At 42.8% G+C, this 21,535-nt stretch overlaps 1 protein-coding gene across 3 annotated transcripts in view; it reads left to right on the top strand.

Moving 5' to 3' along the window:
- Nucleotides 1–20,894, top strand: part of STRN (striatin) — a 97,658-nt gene extending 76,764 nt beyond the window's left edge. For all 3 annotated transcript variants that reach the window (XM_039910423.1, XM_039910422.1, XM_039910424.1), the window contains 8 exons: nt 890–1,065; nt 2,231–2,278; nt 6,033–6,154; nt 6,406–6,573; nt 7,105–7,245; nt 11,656–11,763; nt 13,997–14,083; nt 14,179–20,894. In XM_039910423.1, coding sequence (XP_039766357.1) covers nt 890–1,065; nt 2,231–2,278; nt 6,033–6,154; nt 6,406–6,573; nt 7,105–7,245; nt 11,656–11,763; nt 13,997–14,083; nt 14,179–14,348 — 1,020 coding nt within the window. In that variant the 3' untranslated portion in view covers nt 14,349–20,894. The remainder of the gene's footprint in view (nt 1–889; nt 1,066–2,230; nt 2,279–6,032; nt 6,155–6,405; nt 6,574–7,104; nt 7,246–11,655; nt 11,764–13,996; nt 14,084–14,178) is intronic.
- Nucleotides 20,895–21,535: the final 641 nt, after the last annotated feature.

Genomic DNA, 21,535 nt, shown 5'->3' with positions numbered 1-21,535 from the left:
AGCTCTTCCCCAGTACCATAAAATTTTTAAAAAGCAAATTTCTACAAATGTACCTTTTTGGGCCGCGTGGCTTAGTGGAAAGAGCGTGGGCTTGGGAGTCAGAGGTCGTGGGTTCTAATCCTGGCTCCGCCGCTTGTCAGCTGGGTGACCGTGGGCAAGTCACTTAACTTCTCTGTGCCTCAGTTAGCTCATCTGTAAAATGGGGATTACATATCCCCACGTGGGACAACCTGATTACCTTGTATCTACCCCAGCACTTAGAACAGTGCTTGGCATATAGTAAGCCCTTAACAAATGCCATCATTGTTATTAATGTAATCTGGTCAAAGTCCCCAACAATTACACTTGTTTTTCATTATTCCCAAACAAGGAAAGGAAATCATATATGAATCTGGGTCTCGATAGAGTCTCAAGCTCAGCAGCGATTGTTTGGAATCTGGATCCACTGACAACTGTGCTCGTTGTAATAGTTTTCCAGTACCATAGGGCGCTGAGGTTTAATTCTCCTTTGGCTCTCCTTCACATCATCAAGGAGCCTGCATCCTAACTTGCCTTCGAGCACCTATATTTATAAATTTCCTGTGTAGGAGAAAGAATAGAAATTAAAATTTTCCCACTCATTTTGCATAGTCGGTTATTAAGTGGTGACATTTCACTTATTAGATTAGATGTTCATAATTTATTAAATGGTACTATATAAATATTGCATTGGCATTTTACTTATTAAGTCTTCAAAGGTAAATGTGTTTTAATATTACTCGCTTAAGGTTTCTTATTCCCGCTAAATATAAAACAGCACAACGTAATGACTGGTGATTCAATCGGGGATTGTTGTTGGTTAATTAAAATTGGTTTCTCTCCCCTCTCCCACCGTTAAACTTTGTAACAGACAGCAAATAATAAGGATGCCTTAAGGAAGACCTGGAACCCCAAGTTTACCTTAAGAAGTCACTTTGATGGAATCAGAGCACTAGCTTTCCACCCGGTCGAACCCGTTTTGATAACAGCTTCAGAGGATCACACGTTAAAAATGTGGAATTTGCAAAAAACTGCTCCGGCAAAAAAGTGAGCATTTTTTATAATTTCGTGCCCTGTTGATTATACTAAAGGGTGCCGTTCGAGATTTAGGCAGCTATCATTTTATTAGGTAAAGAGAATGATAGAGGAAAATTCCATGTAAATCCCAACCTTTCCCTTGGGGTGTGCGAGCAGATCCAGGGCAGGATTTGAGGGGTGGGAGGGACTCAAGGGATCGGGACTTCTGGGGTGGAAGTTCCTGGCTGACCCTGGGACCTGGCGGCGAGTGGTAGAGCCAGGAGCCGGCTGTGGAGCCTGGCACGGGTACCCAAAGGCCTCGGGCAGTGGCAGAGCCTGTGGGATGCCGAGTTCCCACAGGGCTCCGGAGGCCAGTGAAGATATTCACCCTCTGTTGTCATGTGCACCTCAACTGTACTTTGACACTGTCCCCAGCCAAGAAGCAGTAGCTAAAATACCCAGATCAGAACGGTTTGGCCCTAACTCTGGGGTTTGAGGGCCCGATAGAGTGTTTCGGTAGCTAAACACCATCCTCATCCTCTGTTTCCCTTTGCTGGACTCCACGTGCAGACCCTGATCCCAGAGGAGTCTGTAGTCCAGCCCGGATCCCAGTGGAGAGAGAGGAATCCCGTTACATTCCAGGGATGGGGTGGAAAAGGCATGACATACCAGCAGAGGCTTCTTCCCTTCTTGGGTCTGCTTTTGGCCTCTGCCTTTCTCCAAGGGGCGGGGCGGTGGTGCTAAGGTTGCCCATCCGTCCCCAATTACTCATCCTGACCCCTTCTCTGAAAATACTCCGTAAAAGTTGCCCTAGTTCTATACATATTAAGAATGAGCAATTACAATTATACAGTTAAGAATGAAACGGTCATTTTCGGTCACCATCAGAAATCTACCGCTGTAATTGGCCAGTGCATTTCCGATGGTGACCGAAAATGACCGTTAACATGGACTGTCTGTGTGACGGAGTCCCAGATAATAGGAGAACTAATAGCTATCTTGTCCGTGTTCTAACAGGTAGAGTATTTGGCAATTAATGTATCTCAGTTTTAGAACAGTCACATCTGATACGTGGAAAATTAACAGTTCTAGGTACTTCACAATATCCCTACCTTTCATTTTCAAAGAACATTTCGCTATCATTTGCGTATGATTGACTGTGGCAATTATGGATATCTCTGTTTTCTCTTGCTAGGAGTACTTCTCTTGACGTAGAACCGATATATACGTTCAGAGCTCATAAGTAAGTATGGCTGTGAACCAAATATTATTTTGAAAAAATGAGACCGGAACACTTATTTTTTCTGTATTATTGATTTTGAATGTATCTTGGTGTGTATTTAGAATACAAGGTTCTACGAAGTGGTTTCTATCTCAGATTTGGGGTCTTAATCTGGATTTTTGTTTTAATTCCATTAATCAGTATATCTTCTACAGTGGGCCTGAGTTGATTCAGATGGATTACATGTTTATCCTCGTCATCAGTAGTTTTTATTGATTACCTGCTGTGTAGAACTCTGTGGTAGATGCCTGGAAATGTACAACAGAAAGAAGAAACCATCTCTGCCCTCAAGAATTTTACAGTTAAATACTGTCAGGCAGACCTGCCACCAGAGAAGGAGTTATAGAAGCAAGCAATTCATTAATTGCATAAATGACACACTCATGATTGGCAGTGAAAGGATGACGTAAGCAGGTAGATGGATGGTTAATTAGGGAATGTTTCTTGGAAGATGCAGCTCTATCTTTTAAAGTTGGGGAGGAAAGCGGTTTGCTGGATTTGAGGGAGGAGAGGGTATATGAACAATGGGTTGGGAGAGGGAGAGTTGTCCATGCGGGAAAGTCTTTAAGTAAGAAGATACAAGATTATAAAGTTGGTAGGAGATGGTCGATTTTGGGGGTCATCTGCATGGCGGCGGTAGCCTAAACTGTGAGTGAATTAGCTCCTTGTAGAGCAAGAAGCAGAGAGGAGCCAGGACAGAGCCTTGTGGAACAACCCCGTTTAAAGGTGAGGGGAATAGGAAGAATCAGTGAAAAACTGAGAAGGAAGGAAGCCTGGAGAGCAAGAATAAGGTTGGTCCTAATTTGCCTCAATTTTTTGGCTGCCTTAATACTGCTGGCCGTCTCCTCCTCCTCCTCCTCGAAACTCTCTCTGGCCTTGGTTTTTACCAAAGAGAATCGATTAGCTTTAGCCAGAGAAAAAACCTTTGGAGGGCGTGGTGACCATCTGTCAGATAGTGAAGATGTAAAATCCAATTAGCAAGCATTCAGGAGGAGAGTTGGTGGAAAGTAAGTGAATGCAGTGGGTATATAAAAGGAGTTTGGGTAACAGTGTGGCAGTTAGATGGGATAATTGTTGGAGGATGCAGTGGGACTGACGATTCTTTTTAGTATGGGAGAGGTTGGAGGAGTATTTACAAGGAGAGACAAAGGAGGGAAAAAACAGTAAGAGGTAAAGTCACTAGAAGGAGAGGAACAAGAATTTTTAAGAGATTCATCAATCAGTGGTATCTATTGAGCGCTTACTATGTGCAGAGCACTTTACTAAGCAGTTTGGAGAGTACAGTACAACACGGTTGGCAGATACGTTCCCTGCCCACAAAGAGATTACAGCCTAGAATGGGGTCTAGAGGTTTGAGAAATGGGACCCAAGGCACAAGTTAACATTTAAGAACAGGTCATTCATTCCCAAGGTGTCCTCTTGGGAGTCAGTCGAACAGCAGGAGCAAAGTGTGGACGAAGGGGCAGGAAAGGCTTAAAGAGGGGAAGGTGCCCTGTGGTAAATTCAATCCTGGTAACTTCTACCTTGTCCACAAAACAGTTTGCTAGGTCATCAAGTGCTAGAGAGGAAAGTAGTAAAGCCTGGAAATATTTTATGGGCATGTAGATTATGAACCTCTTGAAGTTAGAGGTTGCGTCCACCAACTCTATTGGATTGTGTTCTTCCAAGTATTTAGTACAGGTCTTGGAATAAAGTGCTCAGTAAATACCACTAATTGAATGATAGTGTTGTGTAAATGTAGTGTGAGAGAGTAAATTTGTAGGGGAAGAGGTGATCATGGTCTTTGTATTTCCCCCCAAATCCCTGGGCTGCCCAACGAAAGGGGTGGAGGAAACAAATGGGCGTGGAGGGTGAGCTAGTGGTTAGATGTAGAGGGTGGTGGGATGAAAATAAAAAGGGACCATCATCAATGGTATTTTTTGAGCGCTTACTATGTGCAGAGCCCTTTACTGAGCATGTGGGAGAGTACAATATAACAGAGTTGGCAGACCCGGTACGTACCCAAAACGAGCTTACAGTCTAGAGGGAGAGATGGATACTAATATAAATAATAATGTATAATATATAATTGAAAGATATGTACAGAAGTGCAGTGGGGTTGAGGGTGGGGTGAATATCAGACACCCAAAGGACACGGATCCAAGGACATAGTTGATGCCTAAGGGAGAGGGGACTGGGGAAAAGAGGGTAGAGTTAACTAGAGTGGGCAGTGTTGTCCTCGTTAGTGTGTGACTGATAAGTGGAGTAGAAGGTCATCATAGTCAAATAGTGTAGTTGTGGGCTGGGAATGTGTCTGTTTATTGTTATATTGTACTCTCCCAAGCTTTTAATGCCCAATAAGTATGACTGATGCGAACCATCAGAGGCTGGTGGGATCATCACCATGGAGATGCAAGCTCCTCTCTGTCTGGGACCATGTCTTTGCTTCCACTGTAGGCTCCCAAGTGCCTAGCACGTTGCTGTGCACACAGAAAGCACTCAGTAAATGCTACCAGTGATACTGGATGTTGAGTGTCTGAGAATCAGTGCCGGTGATGGGGCTTTAGAGGAATATTATGAAATGATGATAGGTCACAGCAACTAGTATTCGTAGGGGCGGTAGATGTGGGTTAGGTGGCTTTTGGACAATGTGTTAGTGAGGGAAGGAGGCAGTGAGATGGTCTGTAAGTAGCACTGGAGGGTAAGAAATATTCTGGAAGGACTCGCTGACAACCCCACGCCCACATCCTTTCTCTGGCCTGAAACGCCCTCCCTCCTCAAATCCGACAGACAATTACCCCCCCTTCTTCAAAGCCTTATCCAAGACACATCTCCTCAGAGGCCTCTCCTGACTAAGCCCTCCTTTCCTCTTCTCTCACTCCCTTCTGCATCACCCTGACTTACTCCCTTTATTCATCCCCGCTCCCAGCCCCGCAGCACTTCTGTACACAACTGTAATTTATTTATTTGTAGTAATGTCTGTCTCCCCCGTAGACCGTAAGCTCTTTGTTGGCAGGGAATATGTCTGCTTATTGTTGTACTCACTCAAGCGCTTAGTTCAGCACTGTGCACACACACAGCACTCAATAAATAAAACTGAATGAATGAATGACTCCTTTGTAGAGACTGTTGAAAGATACATAATCATCAGGAGAGATGGCCAGGAGGTGTAATCGATTAAATCATAGAAATATTAAGTGAATATGTTTATGATGAGATTTTTCAGTTATAGAAATATTTGAGATTCATGTCATTCATTTGAATTTCATATAAAGACATCCTCATTTGCTTCCGTTTCAGTTAACATCGTCGATACAGTGATTTAGTCGATAAAATAAGCCAGTTTGGGCGGTCTTGTTTCATCCACCCTATATTTTTATTACCCTATTTATTTTATTATCCTATTTATTTTGTTAATGAGGTGTACATCCCCTTGATTCTATTTATTGTGATTGTTGTCTTGTTTTTGTCCATCTGTCTCCCCCGATTAGACTGTAAACCCGCCGATGGGCAGGGATGGTCTCTATCTCTTGCCAAATTGTACATTCCAAGTGCTTAGTACAGTGCTCTGCACATAGTAAGCGCTCAGTAAATACTATTGAATGAACGAATGAATAAAACAGAAATGCATCTCTGTTGCTTGCCATTTGAATAATTCAACACTTCTACTTGAACGAGAGATATCTGTTGAAGGTAATTTGCTCGTGCCATTAGAAATTGATTTTTCTTTTTCCAGAGGCCCAGTGCTCTGTGTGGTAATGAGCAGCAACGGTGATCAGTGTTATAGCGGAGGCAGTGACGGGCTCATCCAGGGCTGGAACACGACAAACCCCAACATCGATCCCTATGATTCTTACGGTATGTTTCTGCCGGTGGGCGTTCCAGCCAGTGGAAGCTGCGATTTGAAACTAAATGTTCATTTTTCTACCTCAGATTTCAGTGCTCCCTTACCTCATCTCAGAAGAACTGGGAAATTAGCGATGATTCTCTCCCCCCGCCCCAAACGCTCTTAGGTGTTTCCCTCCCGTTTGCTTTGGAATATAAAATAATCTTTTGTAACCTAGATTTTTCTCTTGAATTTGCATAGAATGTTTCATTTTTGTATTCAGATCCGTCCGTGTTGAGAGGGGCACTGTTAGGTCACACCGACGCCGTCTGGGGCTTAGCGTATAGTGGAGCACATCAGCGCTTACTGTCCTGCTCAGCAGATGGCACCCTGCGTTTATGGAACACTGCAGAAATGGCTCCAGCCCTTAGCGTGTTTAATGATAATCAAGGTATGTCTCATTTACCGTGACTCGGTGATCCTGAAGTGTCTGTAAATGCAGACGAATGGATGAATATCAGCATTTAATATGAACGTTAAAACTCATAAATGAATTCCAAAGTGTCATCAGCCCCCCCCCCCCCAGCATTACTTACTGCGCGAGAGCTGTATGCGGAGGGCTTGGTATGAGGCACTTGGAATTTGGGCATTCTATGAGATTCAGCGAATCTCACGACAACATTTCTGTGACTTGCTTTCTTGCGGTAGCACTGAATTGCCTAACACCTTAGAAACCCATAATAATTGATCATTTATTTTAGTTCATGGTTTAAAGTTCGCGTTTCTGAGTTAACTGGTTCTCAATCAAATTTCATTCAGATCGTATCGCTCTACCTCCCAAACAGTTAGTACAGTGCCTTGCCTTTGGTCAGTACTCAGAAATATCTTTACTGATATATTTTTTTGAATTGTAAAGCATTGTCTTTTTTCCAAGTTAGGGAATCTCATTTCTGTTTCCTGACGTGTTCTCTTTCTTGCATAGAATTGGGAATTCCCGCCTCTGTGGATTTAGTGAGTAGTGACCCGAGTCATATGGTAGCTTCGTTCAACAACGGCTGCACTAGCATCTTTAACATGGAGACACGGCAACGCGTTCTCACCTTAGAATCCAACGTAGACCCGAGTACGTATCAAAATTCAGTTGATGTGAACTTTCTGAAAATGATTACTCTGGGAGTTGAAACCGGTTTGTATGTGGTATTTTTGGCTCATCTAGTTCATGCTCTCTGGAAATGCCGTGGTTCATTGAGCCAGATTGAAACTTCATGTTGGGCAGGATGGGAAACGAGAGAGCAAGATAGAGCTGATGAAAAGAAAAATCTGCTGAGATTTTTTGATCCTCTGTGCTCTGGTCATAATGGACATTCCAAGTTTAGATCTGAGAAGCAGTGTGGATTAAGCGGAAAGGGCACGGGACTGGGAGTCACAGAATCTGGGTTCTAATCCCAGCTCCGCCACTTGCCCGCAGTGTGCCCTTGGGCAAGTTGCTTAACTTCTCTGGGCCTCAGCTCTCCTCATCTATAAAATGGGGATGCAATTCCTGTTCTCTCTAGGACTAAAACTCTGAGCCCCATGTGGGATCGGGACAAGATCCAGTATGATTAGCTAGTATCCATTCAACACTTAGTACAGTGTTTGGCACATGCATAAGTGCTCAACAAATCGGTTTATTATTATTAGTATCATCATCATCTTAGTTCTGCTGAGAAAGTCTAACAGCCCATCTGTCAGATTTGATTTACAAAAATAATACAAAGCTATGTAAAGAGAATTGATATATGGACGGTAGAGCAAGCCTACATAGGACTTGTTTTGTTCTTTCTACGTACTAATCCTTATCCTTTCACGTTTGAATTGCAATTTTTTCCCAGTAATTGTCTCTGATTTGTTCCTGTTTTCAATTTCTTTCACCTAGAAGTATAAGTCTTTGACACTCTCTATCACATTATTTAGTTGTGTAACTGCTTCCTCAGCATCTTCTAACTAAAATTTTCACAGATTCAGTGCCACACTCCAAAGGCAATAACCACATTCAAAAGAGGAACTTTATATTACTTAAGTGGGTTGCAAAAGAAAAGAGCCTGTAACTTCAGAGACGTTTTCACAAACATTCTCAAGTAGGAACTCAAATTAGAGAGGCTGTCATGTCTCAGTATCACGTGCAGTGAGAGAGATTGTTATTGTTTTTCAGTTCAAACAAGAGCTCTGTGAGACCTGGGGAGAGATTACCTCAGTCGCATTTCATTTATATTCAGGACAAGCACGAGCATAGTCAGGTTTTTTGGGGTTTTTTTTACATTAAATACATAACCCCCAATACTTGAATTTCCATTTTTTTAACAGCTTACCTTTCCTACAGCATCAGTGTTCATGAGACTTGGAGAGAAAGCTGTTTAATGTTGTGTATTCAGGCTCTTGCAGTATCCTTAAGTTGGATTGGATAGGGATTCAGAGACGCTGTATGAGAAAATGTAACTTGGCAGGGTGGTGGATGTTACCATATAAAGTTCACAAGACCTGAATGTTACGGTTTCCTGGAGATCCACCTCAAAGACAGTATTCCTGGGTCAGCTGACGACGTAATAGATACAGCTGTGGACCCTTCATTTCATTTAAACTCTGGTCTTATTTTGTGAGTTTCTTTTAGATGGAATTGCTTTTTGTGGGATTTAGCAACTCTTTAGTTGTTTTCAGTTTGTTATTCATGTAGTTGAATATTCGATTCTGTCAGACACCTAATAATAATTACTGTGTATTTGTTAATTGCTCGCAACATATTAAGCTCAGGGGTAGACGCAAGATAATCTGGTCCCACATGGCGCTCACACTCAAAGTTGAATCCCCACTTTGCAGCTGAGGGAACTGAGGCCCAGAGAAGTTAAGCAACTTGCCCAAGGGATTGGATTGGATTGGAACCCAGGTCCTCTGACCCCAAGGCCTGCATTAATAGTAATAATGTTGGTATTTGTTAAGCGCTTACTATGTGTAGAGCACTGTTCTAAGCGCTGGGGTAGATACATGGTCATCAGGTTGTCCCATATGAGGCTCACAGTGTTCATCCCCATTTTACAGGTGAGGTAACTGAGGCACAGAGAAGTGTGAAGTGACTTACCCACAGTCACACAGCTGACAAGTGGCAGAGCCGGGATTCGAACCCATGACCATGACCCATTACTCCCAACCCCATGCTCCTTCCACTGAGCCACGTGTGTTCTTTCCACTAAGCCATGCTGCTTCCCTAGAAAGCCTCATTTCTAAATAAATCTGCAAATTCAGTTTGGGACCGATGAAATGTATTTGCTGAAAAGCCATGAGGGCAGGATTGCTACTTTGATCCTTAATTGGGTACAGAAAAATTCTTCTCATTGCACAGGTATTATTTTCTATCTGGTATGGTATTGGCAACATTTGAGTTTGTAAATCTGTCACCCTCTAAGGGGCCAGAGAGTTTCTGACATCAAAAAGACATTTTTTGAGCTCCTGCTGGGGTACCTGCTATTTGCCTAGCTTTGTTCTAGATAGAGAGGTAAAAAGAATGAAGACGACGTGGCCCTTGCCTTCAGGAGATTTAAATGGGAAGAGAAGGGAAACTGACGTATTCTTGGTACTGAAGAATGGCACTTTCGACATAAGTTCACAGGAATAAATAGACCCAAGATGCGGTGGTCGTAACTACAGGGTTAGTGGTTTTTCGGTTTAAGCGACTCTTCGCCAAGGAAAGAGGAAGAGATAAATTCCCATTTTATAGTGGGAGAGTGAATTTGCTTGGCCGAGGAGAAAGGGTAAGCCATTTTAGATAAAGGATTTGAGGCAAGAGGTGAGCAAATGGAGATGGGGAGAATGAGAGGGTTTACCTAGCTAGACTTGTAGAGCGGAGTCCACTGGAATAGAACTTGGAACTCCCTCTTAGATATTGTGCGTGGCTCAGTGGAAAGAGCCCGGGCTTGGGAGGCAGAGGTCACGGGTTCTAATCCCGGCTCCGCCGCTTGTCAGCTGTGTGACTCTGGGCAAGTCACTTCCCTTCTCTGTGCCTCAGTTCCCTCGTCTGTAAAAAGGGGGCTTAAGACTGTGAGCCCCACGTGGGACAACCTGATCACCCTTTATCCTCCCCAGCGCTTAGAACAGGGCTTCGCACATTGTAAGCGCTTAACAAATACCATCATCATCATCAGCATCATATTGTGTTTTGAGAAGCAGGGGAGTTGAGTGCTGGAGCAAGCAGCAGTGGTAGGAAAGCAGCGTGGCCTAATGGAAAAAGCACAGGCCTGGGAATCAGAGGACCTGCGTTCTAATCCAGGAACCCGCACTTGCCTGCCATGTGAACTTGAGCAAGTCACCTAACTGCTCTGTGCTTCGGTGTCCTCGACTGAAAAATGGGGCGTCAGTACCTGTTCTCCCTCCCACTTAGACTCTGAACCCAATGTAGGACGGAAGTCGGGTCCAACCTGATCGCCTTGTACCTACCCCAGTGCTTAGCGTAGTGACTGACATCTAGTAAGCACTTAAGTACCATTTTTTTTTTCAAAAAAAAAAGGTTTCTAAGGAAGGGAATGTGACACTGTGAAAGCAGCCTTTTGATAGTAGGATTTAAAATGTTAACTGAGAGAAGTAGTAGGTGCTGGAGGCCAGTAATGAAGAAGCCAAGAAGCAGAGTGGCCTGGTGGATAGAGCATTCGCCTGGAAGTCAGAGGGACCTGGGTTCTAATCCTGTTTCCACCGCTTGTCTGCTGTGTGACCTTGAGCAAGTCACTTCACTTCTCTGTGCTTCATTTCCCTCATCAGTAAAATGGGGATTAAGACTGTAAGCCCTATATGGGACAGAAGCTGTGTCCAACCTAATTATCCTGTATCTACTCCCCCAATGCTTAGAACAGTGCCTGGCACATAGTAAGGACTTAACAACAACACGAATTTGAAGTCAAAAAGAGATGAGATAAACGGGCAGGATTGAGGCTGCCTTTTGGGGCTAGGAGTGGATGATATAAGCCCGTGTCAGTGGGAGTTTGCAAATGGTGGGAAAGAAAAGAGAGTGAAGAGTTCCCGAAATGTTCCGTGCCTGGAAGAAAAGTAGGTAGATGGGATCGCCATCAGGGATGGGGAAATGATGGCAAGGAGGAGAGACTGACAAAAAGAAGGACTTGGTTTTGGCTATTTGGATCTTTAGGTGGCTTCTGGCTGTCCATAAGAAAATACCTCACAGGTTAATGAGGGTCTGGGGAGGGAGTGGAGATGTAAAACTAGAGTAATTTGCGTATGGATGGTAATTGAAATGATAGGAAAGAAATGATAGGAAAGATTTCCCGGAGCAAGATGTGCCGGGGAGGTCAAGCAGAAAGTGTGCGAGAGGAGTCCTTTCCCGTTGGAGCGTAACATGAGTGACTTTTCTTGGTGCCGTGAACTTTAGCTTGCTTTTGGCAAGTCAGAGAGCATTCCATTTGCTTCCGCGTCTTATTACTGTGACAGTTGGGTTAGGAGTGCCTCCGTGAAGAAAGAAATTCACCGCTGTTGCATTTCTGTTCCTTTTCTCCTGTAGCAGCTACCACATCTTGTCAGATTAACAGAGTCATCAGTCATCCAACCCTTCCAATCAGTATCACTGCTCATGAAGATCGGCACATCAAATTCTATGACAACAACACGGGTGAGATTTCTTTTACCAGTGGCCATGCATTTAATAACGAGGGGCATCACGGTCGACCCTGATTTATGTCCTTAGGAGCCGATTGAGAAAAGGCTAGGATATGGTTATTGAAATTGAAATCATCTCTCCTTCTAACTCCTACGCTTCCAATTTCAATTGTCTAATAGCCTGATTTAGCAGGAGAGACAAGTGTTCTTATTTTGGTTGAGGGGAGTGGTCGTGTATGTAATCCTAGGGGCAATGGGCACGATGGATACACATCTCCAAGTCACAATAAGCTTTAATTAAAATGGTCAAAATAGCAGGGCTGATATATTTCCTGTATCCCTCCATCCGTCAATCGAGAAGCAGCATGGAGTAGTGGAAAAGAGCATGGGCCGGGGAGGGAAAGAGCCTGGGTTCCAATCCTGGCTCTGCCATTTGTCTCCTGAGTGACCTAGGGCAGAGAAGCAGCGTACCTCAGTGGAAAGAGCCCGTGCTTGAGAGTCAGAGATTATGGGTTCGAATCCCGGCTCTGCCACTTTTCAGCTGTGTGACTGGGGGCAAGTCGCTTCACTTCTCTGTGCCTCAGTTACCTCATCTGTAAAATGGGGATTAAGACTGTGAGCCCCACGTGGGACAAACTGATTACCCTTTATCCACCCCAGCACTTAGAACAGTGCTCTGCACATAGTAAGTGCTTAACAAATACCAACATTATTATTATTATCATTAATTCATTTCGTCTGTGCCCCAGGTACCTCAACTGTAAAATGAGGATTAAGACCCTGAACCCTATATGGGTCAGGGACTGTGTCCAATCTGATTATCTTGCATCTCGCCCAGCACTTAGTACAGTGTCTGGCACATAGTATTCACTGAACAAATACCATGAAAAAATAGTCCATCAGTGGTAGTTATCGAGTGCTCACTGTGTGCAGAGCATTATAATAATAACGATGATATTTGTGAAGTTCTTACCACATGCCTGGCACTGGGATGGATACAAGCAAATCGAGTTGGACACATTCCTTGTCCCATATGGAGCTCACAGCCTCAACCCTCATTTTACAGATGAGGTAGCAGGCACCACAGAGAAGGAAGTGACTTGCCCAAGGTGTCACAGCAGATGAGTGGCGGAGCCAGGATTAGAACCCATGACCTTCTGACTCGCAGGCCCGTGCTCTTTCCACTAAGCCACACTGCTTCTCAGTGCTTCTCGCTGTACTAAGTGACCGGGAGAGTACAGTTCACCAGACCTGGTGGTTATAGTCCCTGCCCACAAGGAGTTTACAGTCTAGAGGGGGAAGCGGATATTAATATAAATAAATAAATTACCGCTATGTACATAAGTGCTGTGGATGGTGTGAATACCAAGTGCTCAAAGGGTACAGATTCAAGTCCAACTATAGATTGCAGACTCCTTGAGGACAGGGATCAGTCTTCTATCCATAGTGCATTTTCTCTTAGAACAGTGCTGTGCACACAGGCTATCAATAAATATTCATGAGAAATGGAGTATCGTATGTTGTATGGAGGAGCAGCCTGTTTTCTACTTCACGATCAATAGAGGTCTTTAAATGAGTTTGGCATTCGGTAGGAGACGCCTAGATGACCTATCCCTCAGTTTTAAACTTGAATTAAAATATTATCATGTCATGGTAAGATAATACTGCGACTCTGTGGGACAATGTCCCGTTCCATGTTCCTGGCACTGAGTCCAACCTGATGAACTTGATTCTATCCCAGCGCTTAGAACAGTTTTTGGCCCATTGTAAGCACTTAACAAATACCATAATTATTATTGGCATAAATGGTATTCCTGAGGGAAAGGACATGTCCTGGGGGAGTCAGGATTCTTGAATCCTGCTCCATTGACTTTGGAGTCAGCCATCCATTGAGCTGTTACCACTTCAGGGTCTTCAGCTTTCTAATACAGATACTTAGACCGTGAGCCCCATGTGGGACCCGGACTGTGTCTGACCTAATTAACTTAATCAGCGCTTAGAACAGTGTTTCACTCATAGTTAGCGCTTAACAAATACCATAAAAGTGATGGTTCACATATCCCTGACTACTTTTATATTAAGGATTAAGTTAGCATTTGAGATCTCTCTGTTGACAATTGCATGGTGAATTTCCAAACATTTCATGGCATCTCATCCTTAACGAATCCTCCCCCATGAATCTGGTTCATTATTTCCTCACTATTTCCCATAAAGGAAATTAACGATAAATCTCTTTTCTTCCAAAGGAAAATTGATCCATTCGATGGTAGCCCACTTAGATGCAGTTACAAGTTTAGCAGTTGATCCCAATGGCCTGTATTTAATGTCTGGCAGTAAGTACATCGAACCTGGATATATATTCAGCCTTTACTGCTGCTTTCCTGTGAATGAATTTGATTTGAAAAATATTTTCCCTTCTCCGATACAGGTCATGACTGTTCAATACGCCTGTGGAATCTGGAAAGCAAGACCTGTATCCAAGAGTTCACAGCCCATAGGAAAAAGTTTGACGAGTCGATTCACGATGTGGCTTTCCACCCATCCAAATGCTACATCGCCAGTGCCGGGGCAGACGCCCTGGCCAAGGTCTTTGTATGACACAATGCCTCCCTTTCAACTCCTAGCTCTTTTATATATAATCAGCCGCACAAAAGAGACAGAAGACCGGGGCAAGAGCTAGTCTTTCCTGCCCTTCCGTTCTGCCAATGGAGCACAGAGAACATTTGTTAAAAGTATAGTTTTTGCATTCGGTGTGCTGTTTTCTAAACTAAGGTTTGTTCAGGTTGCTGCAAACTCAGCTGGTTCTGTGAGCCTGAAAACTCTTTCAAATTGTCCCCAAAGTCAGCGCTTTTATCGGTGAGGGTGTACTTAGACGCCAGGCAGGCCTGAGCGAAAAGAGATTCAGTTATTCCCTGTTGATAAACTAGGGCGTCGTTAAGGGATTGACTCGATAGATCACTTGATAGCTGGGCGTGGGGGGGGGGAGGGAGAAGGGAAAACTTAACGCTTATTTCGCACTCGAGGAATTTTGTCAAACACACACAAGTTAGATAGCCAAAACGGTGACCTTTTCGAAGGCCCCTTGACTAACCCCTTTGGGAATTATGACTAGGTAGGGTTGAAAGAAGGAATTTTAGTTTCCGAACAATTTGGACATTAGCAAGTCTACTGCTCATTCGTAGAACGTTAATGCAATAATACTTAATATTATGCCGTTCAGTGATGCCAATCAGATATTTATATATGCCATTCAATTTTGGAAATGTGTTACCAAGTAACTGAAGGTTTAGCTCTTAGCTACTCTGCTACAGATAGATCGCATTTCATTAGGAATTGAACTTAAATTTAGGAGACCCTCTCCTCCGCCCCGCAATAGACACTAAGGCCGGTCTCTCCGATACAGATAGTATTATGAACATTCCGTTTCACTAGAGTGCCATTTGCATTATCACTATGGTGCATCTCTGAAGCCAGATTTCCCATTGGATGCAAAGCATCTATCTGGGGGTAATTTTATTTAACCGTGCCCACTTAACTGTTGAGTGGATTCTCGGGGTATAATCCCTCACTCCTCAAAAATAGCTGCAACTAACGCCAGCAATAAATGTAACGTTCATTTCAGTAGCATATTATGGTTAGGATGAGCGAGCCGCTCTTGTGCAAGCACCGGATAGAATTTCTACGCCGTGAAAATTGTGTGGCAGCGCCTCTGAGGAGGGAGATGGAATGCGGGAAACCTGGGCGGAAGGGTCAGGGTTAGTGCGCAGCAGATAAAGGGCTCCTATGTGGGTTTTGGTGCCTTTGTTCTTTTGTTTTTTCTTCTTAAATCCGACCAAATTTAAAAATAACAGTAATTAGGGATCACTGATCTTTGGGAAAAGCAACCCGTCGAAAGGAAGACTTCCATATGATCTTTCCTAGACTGAATATGCTACTTTACTAATCTGCCCCTCACCTTATTCCGCCGTGACTCCTGCTGAAACTCAGCCTCTCTCTTCCCTCCCCACTATTACAAGGCTTGGCCCCCAGTGGGCAGCCAATAAATGGTATGGATTGATGACAAATCGGAAACAAATATGCAAACGTATGCTTTTTCCTAAAAGCATGCGTGCAGATTGCCAACTGGGTTTCACAGGTTTGGCAGCTTGTAACAGTTTTTGCCTCCCTGCGGATTTTTCATCAATCATCCCACATTTCCTGATGTCGTCATGCGGAAACTTCAGATGGTAGAGAGCAACGAGGAAGAAGTTCATAACCAGTGCTGTGGGTTATTTCCACTTTGTATTATCATTTTTATTCGGATGCATCTTGAGTTGGTTCAACTTAATTTCCTTCCAGACAGGGTATTTTTTATGGGGGCTATGAAATGTACAACAGGTTGAGCATTTGCTGTTTTGACAGCCATAGGCATTTTAATATTTTTAACCAATTTTACACTTTATGGCTTTGCACTTAGTAATATTAGGGTAAACCAAACTCTTCTGATTGGTTAATGGAATACCTACTTAGAAGCACTTCAGGGAAGCTCTGAGTGTGTAGTAAAATGGACCCAAAGCAACCTTGATATGGCCGCCTGATACTTGATAAATTCTACGTTCACATTCTCCACGGTGCACAAAAGGGAAAACGTTAACTCAGTTTTGAAGCAAAGATGTTAATTTCCAGGCCGCAGTGGCGACTTGACTTTCTGAGGCCACTCCGTGCTATATTTGGTTCAGTTCCTACTTTTTAGTCGTTTAGAGCGGGCCCCAAGAAAGCATATCCTGGCTAAACGGTGAGGCCCGTCGACTGTGAAGAAACTGTCAGAGCCGACTCATGCCAATCATCTTTTACGTGTTCTTGTGCCGTTAATGGCAAACTCATTTGGGGGAGGTTTAGGGAAAGGAAGTGAGAAATTTTCCAGGCTCCTAGAAGTTTTTCTGCTCAGTTTGCAGGATCAAGGTTTTTGTTCCCATTCCCCCAGTCAGCAGGATCAGATTCCTCCCTTTGCTCTCTGTGTTGCCATTGGTGGCAAGACTACAGGGTAGGGGGTGTTTGGGATCGGATCGTGGGCCCGCGGAGCTGGGAAGCCGTTGTCTCGTCGGGTACTGGAGCCAGAGGCCGGTGATCCAGCCCGGATGGCCTGGTTCCCCCTGTTTCCATACACGGGAAGATTTAGCTTGAGGCAGAATTCTGACAGCAAAGTATCCAGCAAGCAGATGAACTCCAGGGTGGAGAGGGAGTTAGTTGAAAAATCCCTCGGCAGCCCAAGGACGCACAGTACCCAGAGACCAGATGGATGTTTCGTAGTCTAAAAGTTACGAGTAATGCAGCCTCTATTTCAGCCTGGTCCCAGTGACCAGTTCTCCATCTGCCTCCCGAAGAGGGGGCCGGCAGCCAAGTAGAATGTGGGGGAAATGAGTGAATTCAAGATCCGAATCCAATTATAAGAATTCCTTTCTCGTGATTGATCGATTGACGTTTTTTGATGAAATTCCATGGTCCCTCCGACCGTCATAAGGTTGTTTGGTCCCTGCCGTATCCTTCTCACGGTCAACACACGTCTGGGTTCGAAGAGCTCTCGGTCCCCTTCTCAAGACTGAAATATCCTAACAAGCCCATTTTCTGTTCAGGTGATACCCAGGTGTTCCAACCCAAGGGAGATTCCCTTCAGTATTTTTCTATTCGGCAAAGTGACGATTCTTTTGCGTGTTACTCAAAATATTTAGCTTTTATAAAACTGTTCTCATTAAAGGGGTGGGGGGAATCAGGCTGCATAACTAAGAAATGAACTTTGTGAGAATATTCCTGTGTATTTGACTTTCATTCCTTAAGTACTATTGTTATATTTCTTTTGGGGGTGATTATAAAGATTTATTTGGAAAGGTCTAAAAGTTATGTATATTTTATAAATATATATTATATATACTAACAGATATATATAATATATATATAGACCATTATATATTAAAACATAGGTGCATTTTACTGTTTTGTATTAAGAGTTCTGAGTTAGTGTACACAAAAGATATGAGTATGACATGAATGTTGTGCTGTTTGCTTCCGCGATATAATATATAGTTCAAGATGTTTAAATTACTGTATATACTATATACACTATAGGTCAGCATGCTTGTTTGAAAGACTGTCATTCTAGTTTATTAAAATCTGAATGTAAGAAACTGGCTATTCAAATGTGAATTTAAAAATGTTGTACTCAATATTGAGCTATTCACACTGAGCATTCAGGCTTTTTAACAAAATGAATCTTAAAGAAGGCAATAGCTAGAGAATGAGAGGTGCCTTTTAAAAAAAACAAAACAAAATGTAGCCTTACAATGAGGATGTGGAGTATATTATATATATTTTTGTGTGTGTGCGTGCGTGCGGGGGTGTGTGTGTGTGTCCTGATTGTGATCACTGATGTCTTTTTTTTCCCTCTACTTTCCCACATGGTAGGACTTCAGGGTTCTGTGCATGAGCCTGTCTGTGCCCTTCTGAGTACCACGTGTACTTTTTGAGAGTTTTTTTCTGTGAATTCGTACATATTTCACTGGAAAAAAAAAAACCCTTATGCTGCGATCTTTGTTTTCAGTAAAAATCTATGTGAAAGGAGAAATAGCAATCTCTTTATATAGTGATAGTTACCCATCGTATAGCCTGTCACCTAAACCATGGGGCATCATCAAAGTTAGTTAAGAAAATTTAATTTCTGAAAATTTTATTTACTCTATTTGTTACATTTCGCACCTTTTTTTAACTGGATTATAAAGGGGAAAGCCATGTGCTTTTTATAATGGATTCAGCAACTAACATTTTTTTTTTCCCTTGCCCAGGGTGACCAATAAAAATCCTATAAGAAGAGAGATTTCCACAAAGTTTCACTCAGTCATTTTTTCCAGTCTTGTAAACACGCAATGTCTCAAAGGAATATTTGTCAGGGTAGAAATTTTTGTGTCTTCCTTAGAATTTAAAAGCCACATTGGACTCTCAAATTTTGCAATTTGGGACAGTTTTTAAGTAACTGAAATATTTTTTCTTTTACTGGGAAGAATTATTTAAGAGTAACCTCAGAGGGTATTAGTTATGAGTAGAGTTAAATCATTCCAAACGGGCACGTGTGACCTGTTCAGTTAGTAAGATTCCAGCAGGGTTGGAATGTCTCTCTTTTGGTTGAATGTACAGAAAAGCAAAACCAAGGGAGTAAATTGAAAAAAAAAAAAGGCTTTAGATGTGCTGGCTTTATTTTTATGAAACCTGCTTGACATTGATGACTAGTTAATAAGTGCATCAGCATCACTTTTATCTCCTCAGGCTCCTGCCGTCCTTTATGAATGGTACCAACGGAATTATTTTAATGATTCTGATTCTTTTAGCATTTGTTGCTGGGAGTCAGGATTTCCACCAGCCTTGGCTGAAAAAAAGTATCTGTGTTTTTGAGCAGATCTAGCGGCTCGCTCCACCGTTCCCAGACTTACCTTGGACGATGCCGTCGGAACTGCAAGAGAATCGGCTAACTGTGTTTCTCAGTTAATATTTTTCCGCAAATGATTTTAGTGACTTGGACTTGGAAACGAATTGCTGGTGGGAGCTTTTGGCAATTTTTGTCTTCCACGGAGCTTTCAGTTTCAGGGTGATATGAACTAAATAGGTAAATAGGACGATTAAAGAGATAACAAATCCCAGCGTTTAGTTCGTTACCTGGCACATAGTAAGCGCTTAACAAGTACCACAATTACTGTTATGTTTTTGATAGTACTTTTTTTTTTTTTTAGCTAACTCATTTTAACTGTGATATTTTGAAGCTAACTTATTTTCTCTGGAGGTACATCCTAGATGCCAGAGCAGATTTACTTGCAGTGTTCCTTAGCTTGGTACTCAGGGGATGTCTTTTCCCGCATCGAGCCCTAGACCTGGCTTATATCAGGACCAAATTGGAAGAGTCTGTCTTGTGGTACTAGTGACCGTGAACCAATAGGGAACGGTGGGACCCAGTAGATCAGTTGAGGATGATTCTGCCACCGGGCTGGTCCGTTCCGCTCTTAAAAATCCCAGATTAGAGTCCTTTGGTTTTACTATCAGAATCCTTCCAGATTTGTTATGACCGCCTCAAAGGACTAAAAAAACTGGAGGGGAAGGATGTGAAGAGTTGTGGCTTGCAATCACCCTCTTCTAATTTCAGTCCCTGTGAAATGGGAAATCAGAGCGCTCAGTACAGAGGGCTCTTGAAAATCCTAGTCGGTGACAGTCCGAACAGAATCCCGTACTCTCCATTCGCGGTTCAATAGGTATCCACTAACCAGAGCAAAGGAAGGTAGTGCTTATCTCCCATCTCCCATTCTTCAGCTTCTTGGTTTCTCGATGCTTGACTGAAGTCTGCCTGGCCACATGAGAGAAGAAATGCAGGTTGATCTTTGGAGCAGTTTAGACTACAGTCAGTCCTCCTTTAAAATGGGGGTTATCGTCATCAGAGGTATTTATTGAGCACTTACCCTGTGCAGAGCACTTATGTTCTTGACGAATGCTTTGCTAACTTAAACTTGCATTGTGATACTCATGCCTTGACAAGTCCACATGCCTATATGCAGTCCTTTCTAGGAACATCTCAGTGTCCTATCCAGATCGACTTGCGTTACTGGGACAGGATTCCTTAAGTCCCCAAAGCTTTTTCCCAAAACATATGCCGAAAACACACTTTAAAGGAGAACTGACTGCATTGGGTGGTTTTTTTTAAAAAATCAGTTTTACCTGCATCCCATGTATTATAAGAGAACAGCGCTCTATAGCACTGAGGTCCACCAAGGTACTCTTTTTGTTTATTAACCTCTTGAATTTCCTAGGACTGGCAACAGGGCAATCTCATTTCCGGGTTCTCAACTCAAAAACTTGTTTTGCTGTCGTTCAGCTGAAGGCCAAACATGGCGGTCTTCTGCTCTTTCTTTCCGTTTCATCTGAATCACAATTAAATGCAAATAATCTTACCACTCATTTTCAGGGCTCAAGAATTTTGTTAATTCAGGGTGTGTGGATGAGCTGATTCAGGCATCCATTTTGGGTGGCTCCAAATGTACTGTTTGTTTTTAAATAAAGTGTTCAAGCTTACGGATTCCATGGTATAGCTGTGTATGAATTTGTACAGAATAATAAACGACAGATTGGAAATCAGCAATCGATTTAGCAGTGCGTCAGCTCAAGTGTTACGATTTTGTTTATTTCAAGCTTCTAAAGACAGAGAAAGGAAACTGGATGAGTTTATCATATTTAAAGTAGATTTGGAAAAGTGACCAATATTGTGTGCCCAAAAGGAGAAAAGACTCATTTTTATAGAAGTTAGGATTTCGGGATGAGCCGGGAAAAGTAAAGTTTGGTAAAGGCCAAGAAACATTTTGGCATTAGGAGAGAGGGATATTTTTCTGGAAAAAGAATGATCTGTGAAAAGCTCTGCCATGGCCTGCTGTGTGACCTCAAGAAATCACTAAACTATGCCTCAGTTTCCTCATCTGTGAAAGGGGGATGATAATAGCTTCTCGACCTACCTCTTAGAGTGTGAGTGAGCCCCACGTGGGTCAAGGAGTGTGTCTGATCTGTTTATCTTGCATTCTAAACTGTAAATATAAATTACAATGCAACATGTAAAATCCTCAAGTAGACTGAGAATGCTGATTAGGAAATGTTAGGACCTGGCTGGTAAAATAGAGGAAAATTTGTAAAAATTGACAGAGTAACAACAGTATATTTTATGTTAGGTTAAGCTCCCTGTAGTAGTTAAATATAAAGTCTGATTGAAATGGCCTGTAATTTTCCCT

The sequence above is a fragment of the Ornithorhynchus anatinus genome, chromosome X1 (assembly GCF_004115215.2).
Source record: "Ornithorhynchus anatinus isolate Pmale09 chromosome X1, mOrnAna1.pri.v4, whole genome shotgun sequence".
NCBI lineage: Eukaryota > Metazoa > Chordata > Mammalia > Monotremata > Ornithorhynchidae > Ornithorhynchus > Ornithorhynchus anatinus.
This window is presented reverse-complemented; position numbering and strand designations above follow the sequence as displayed.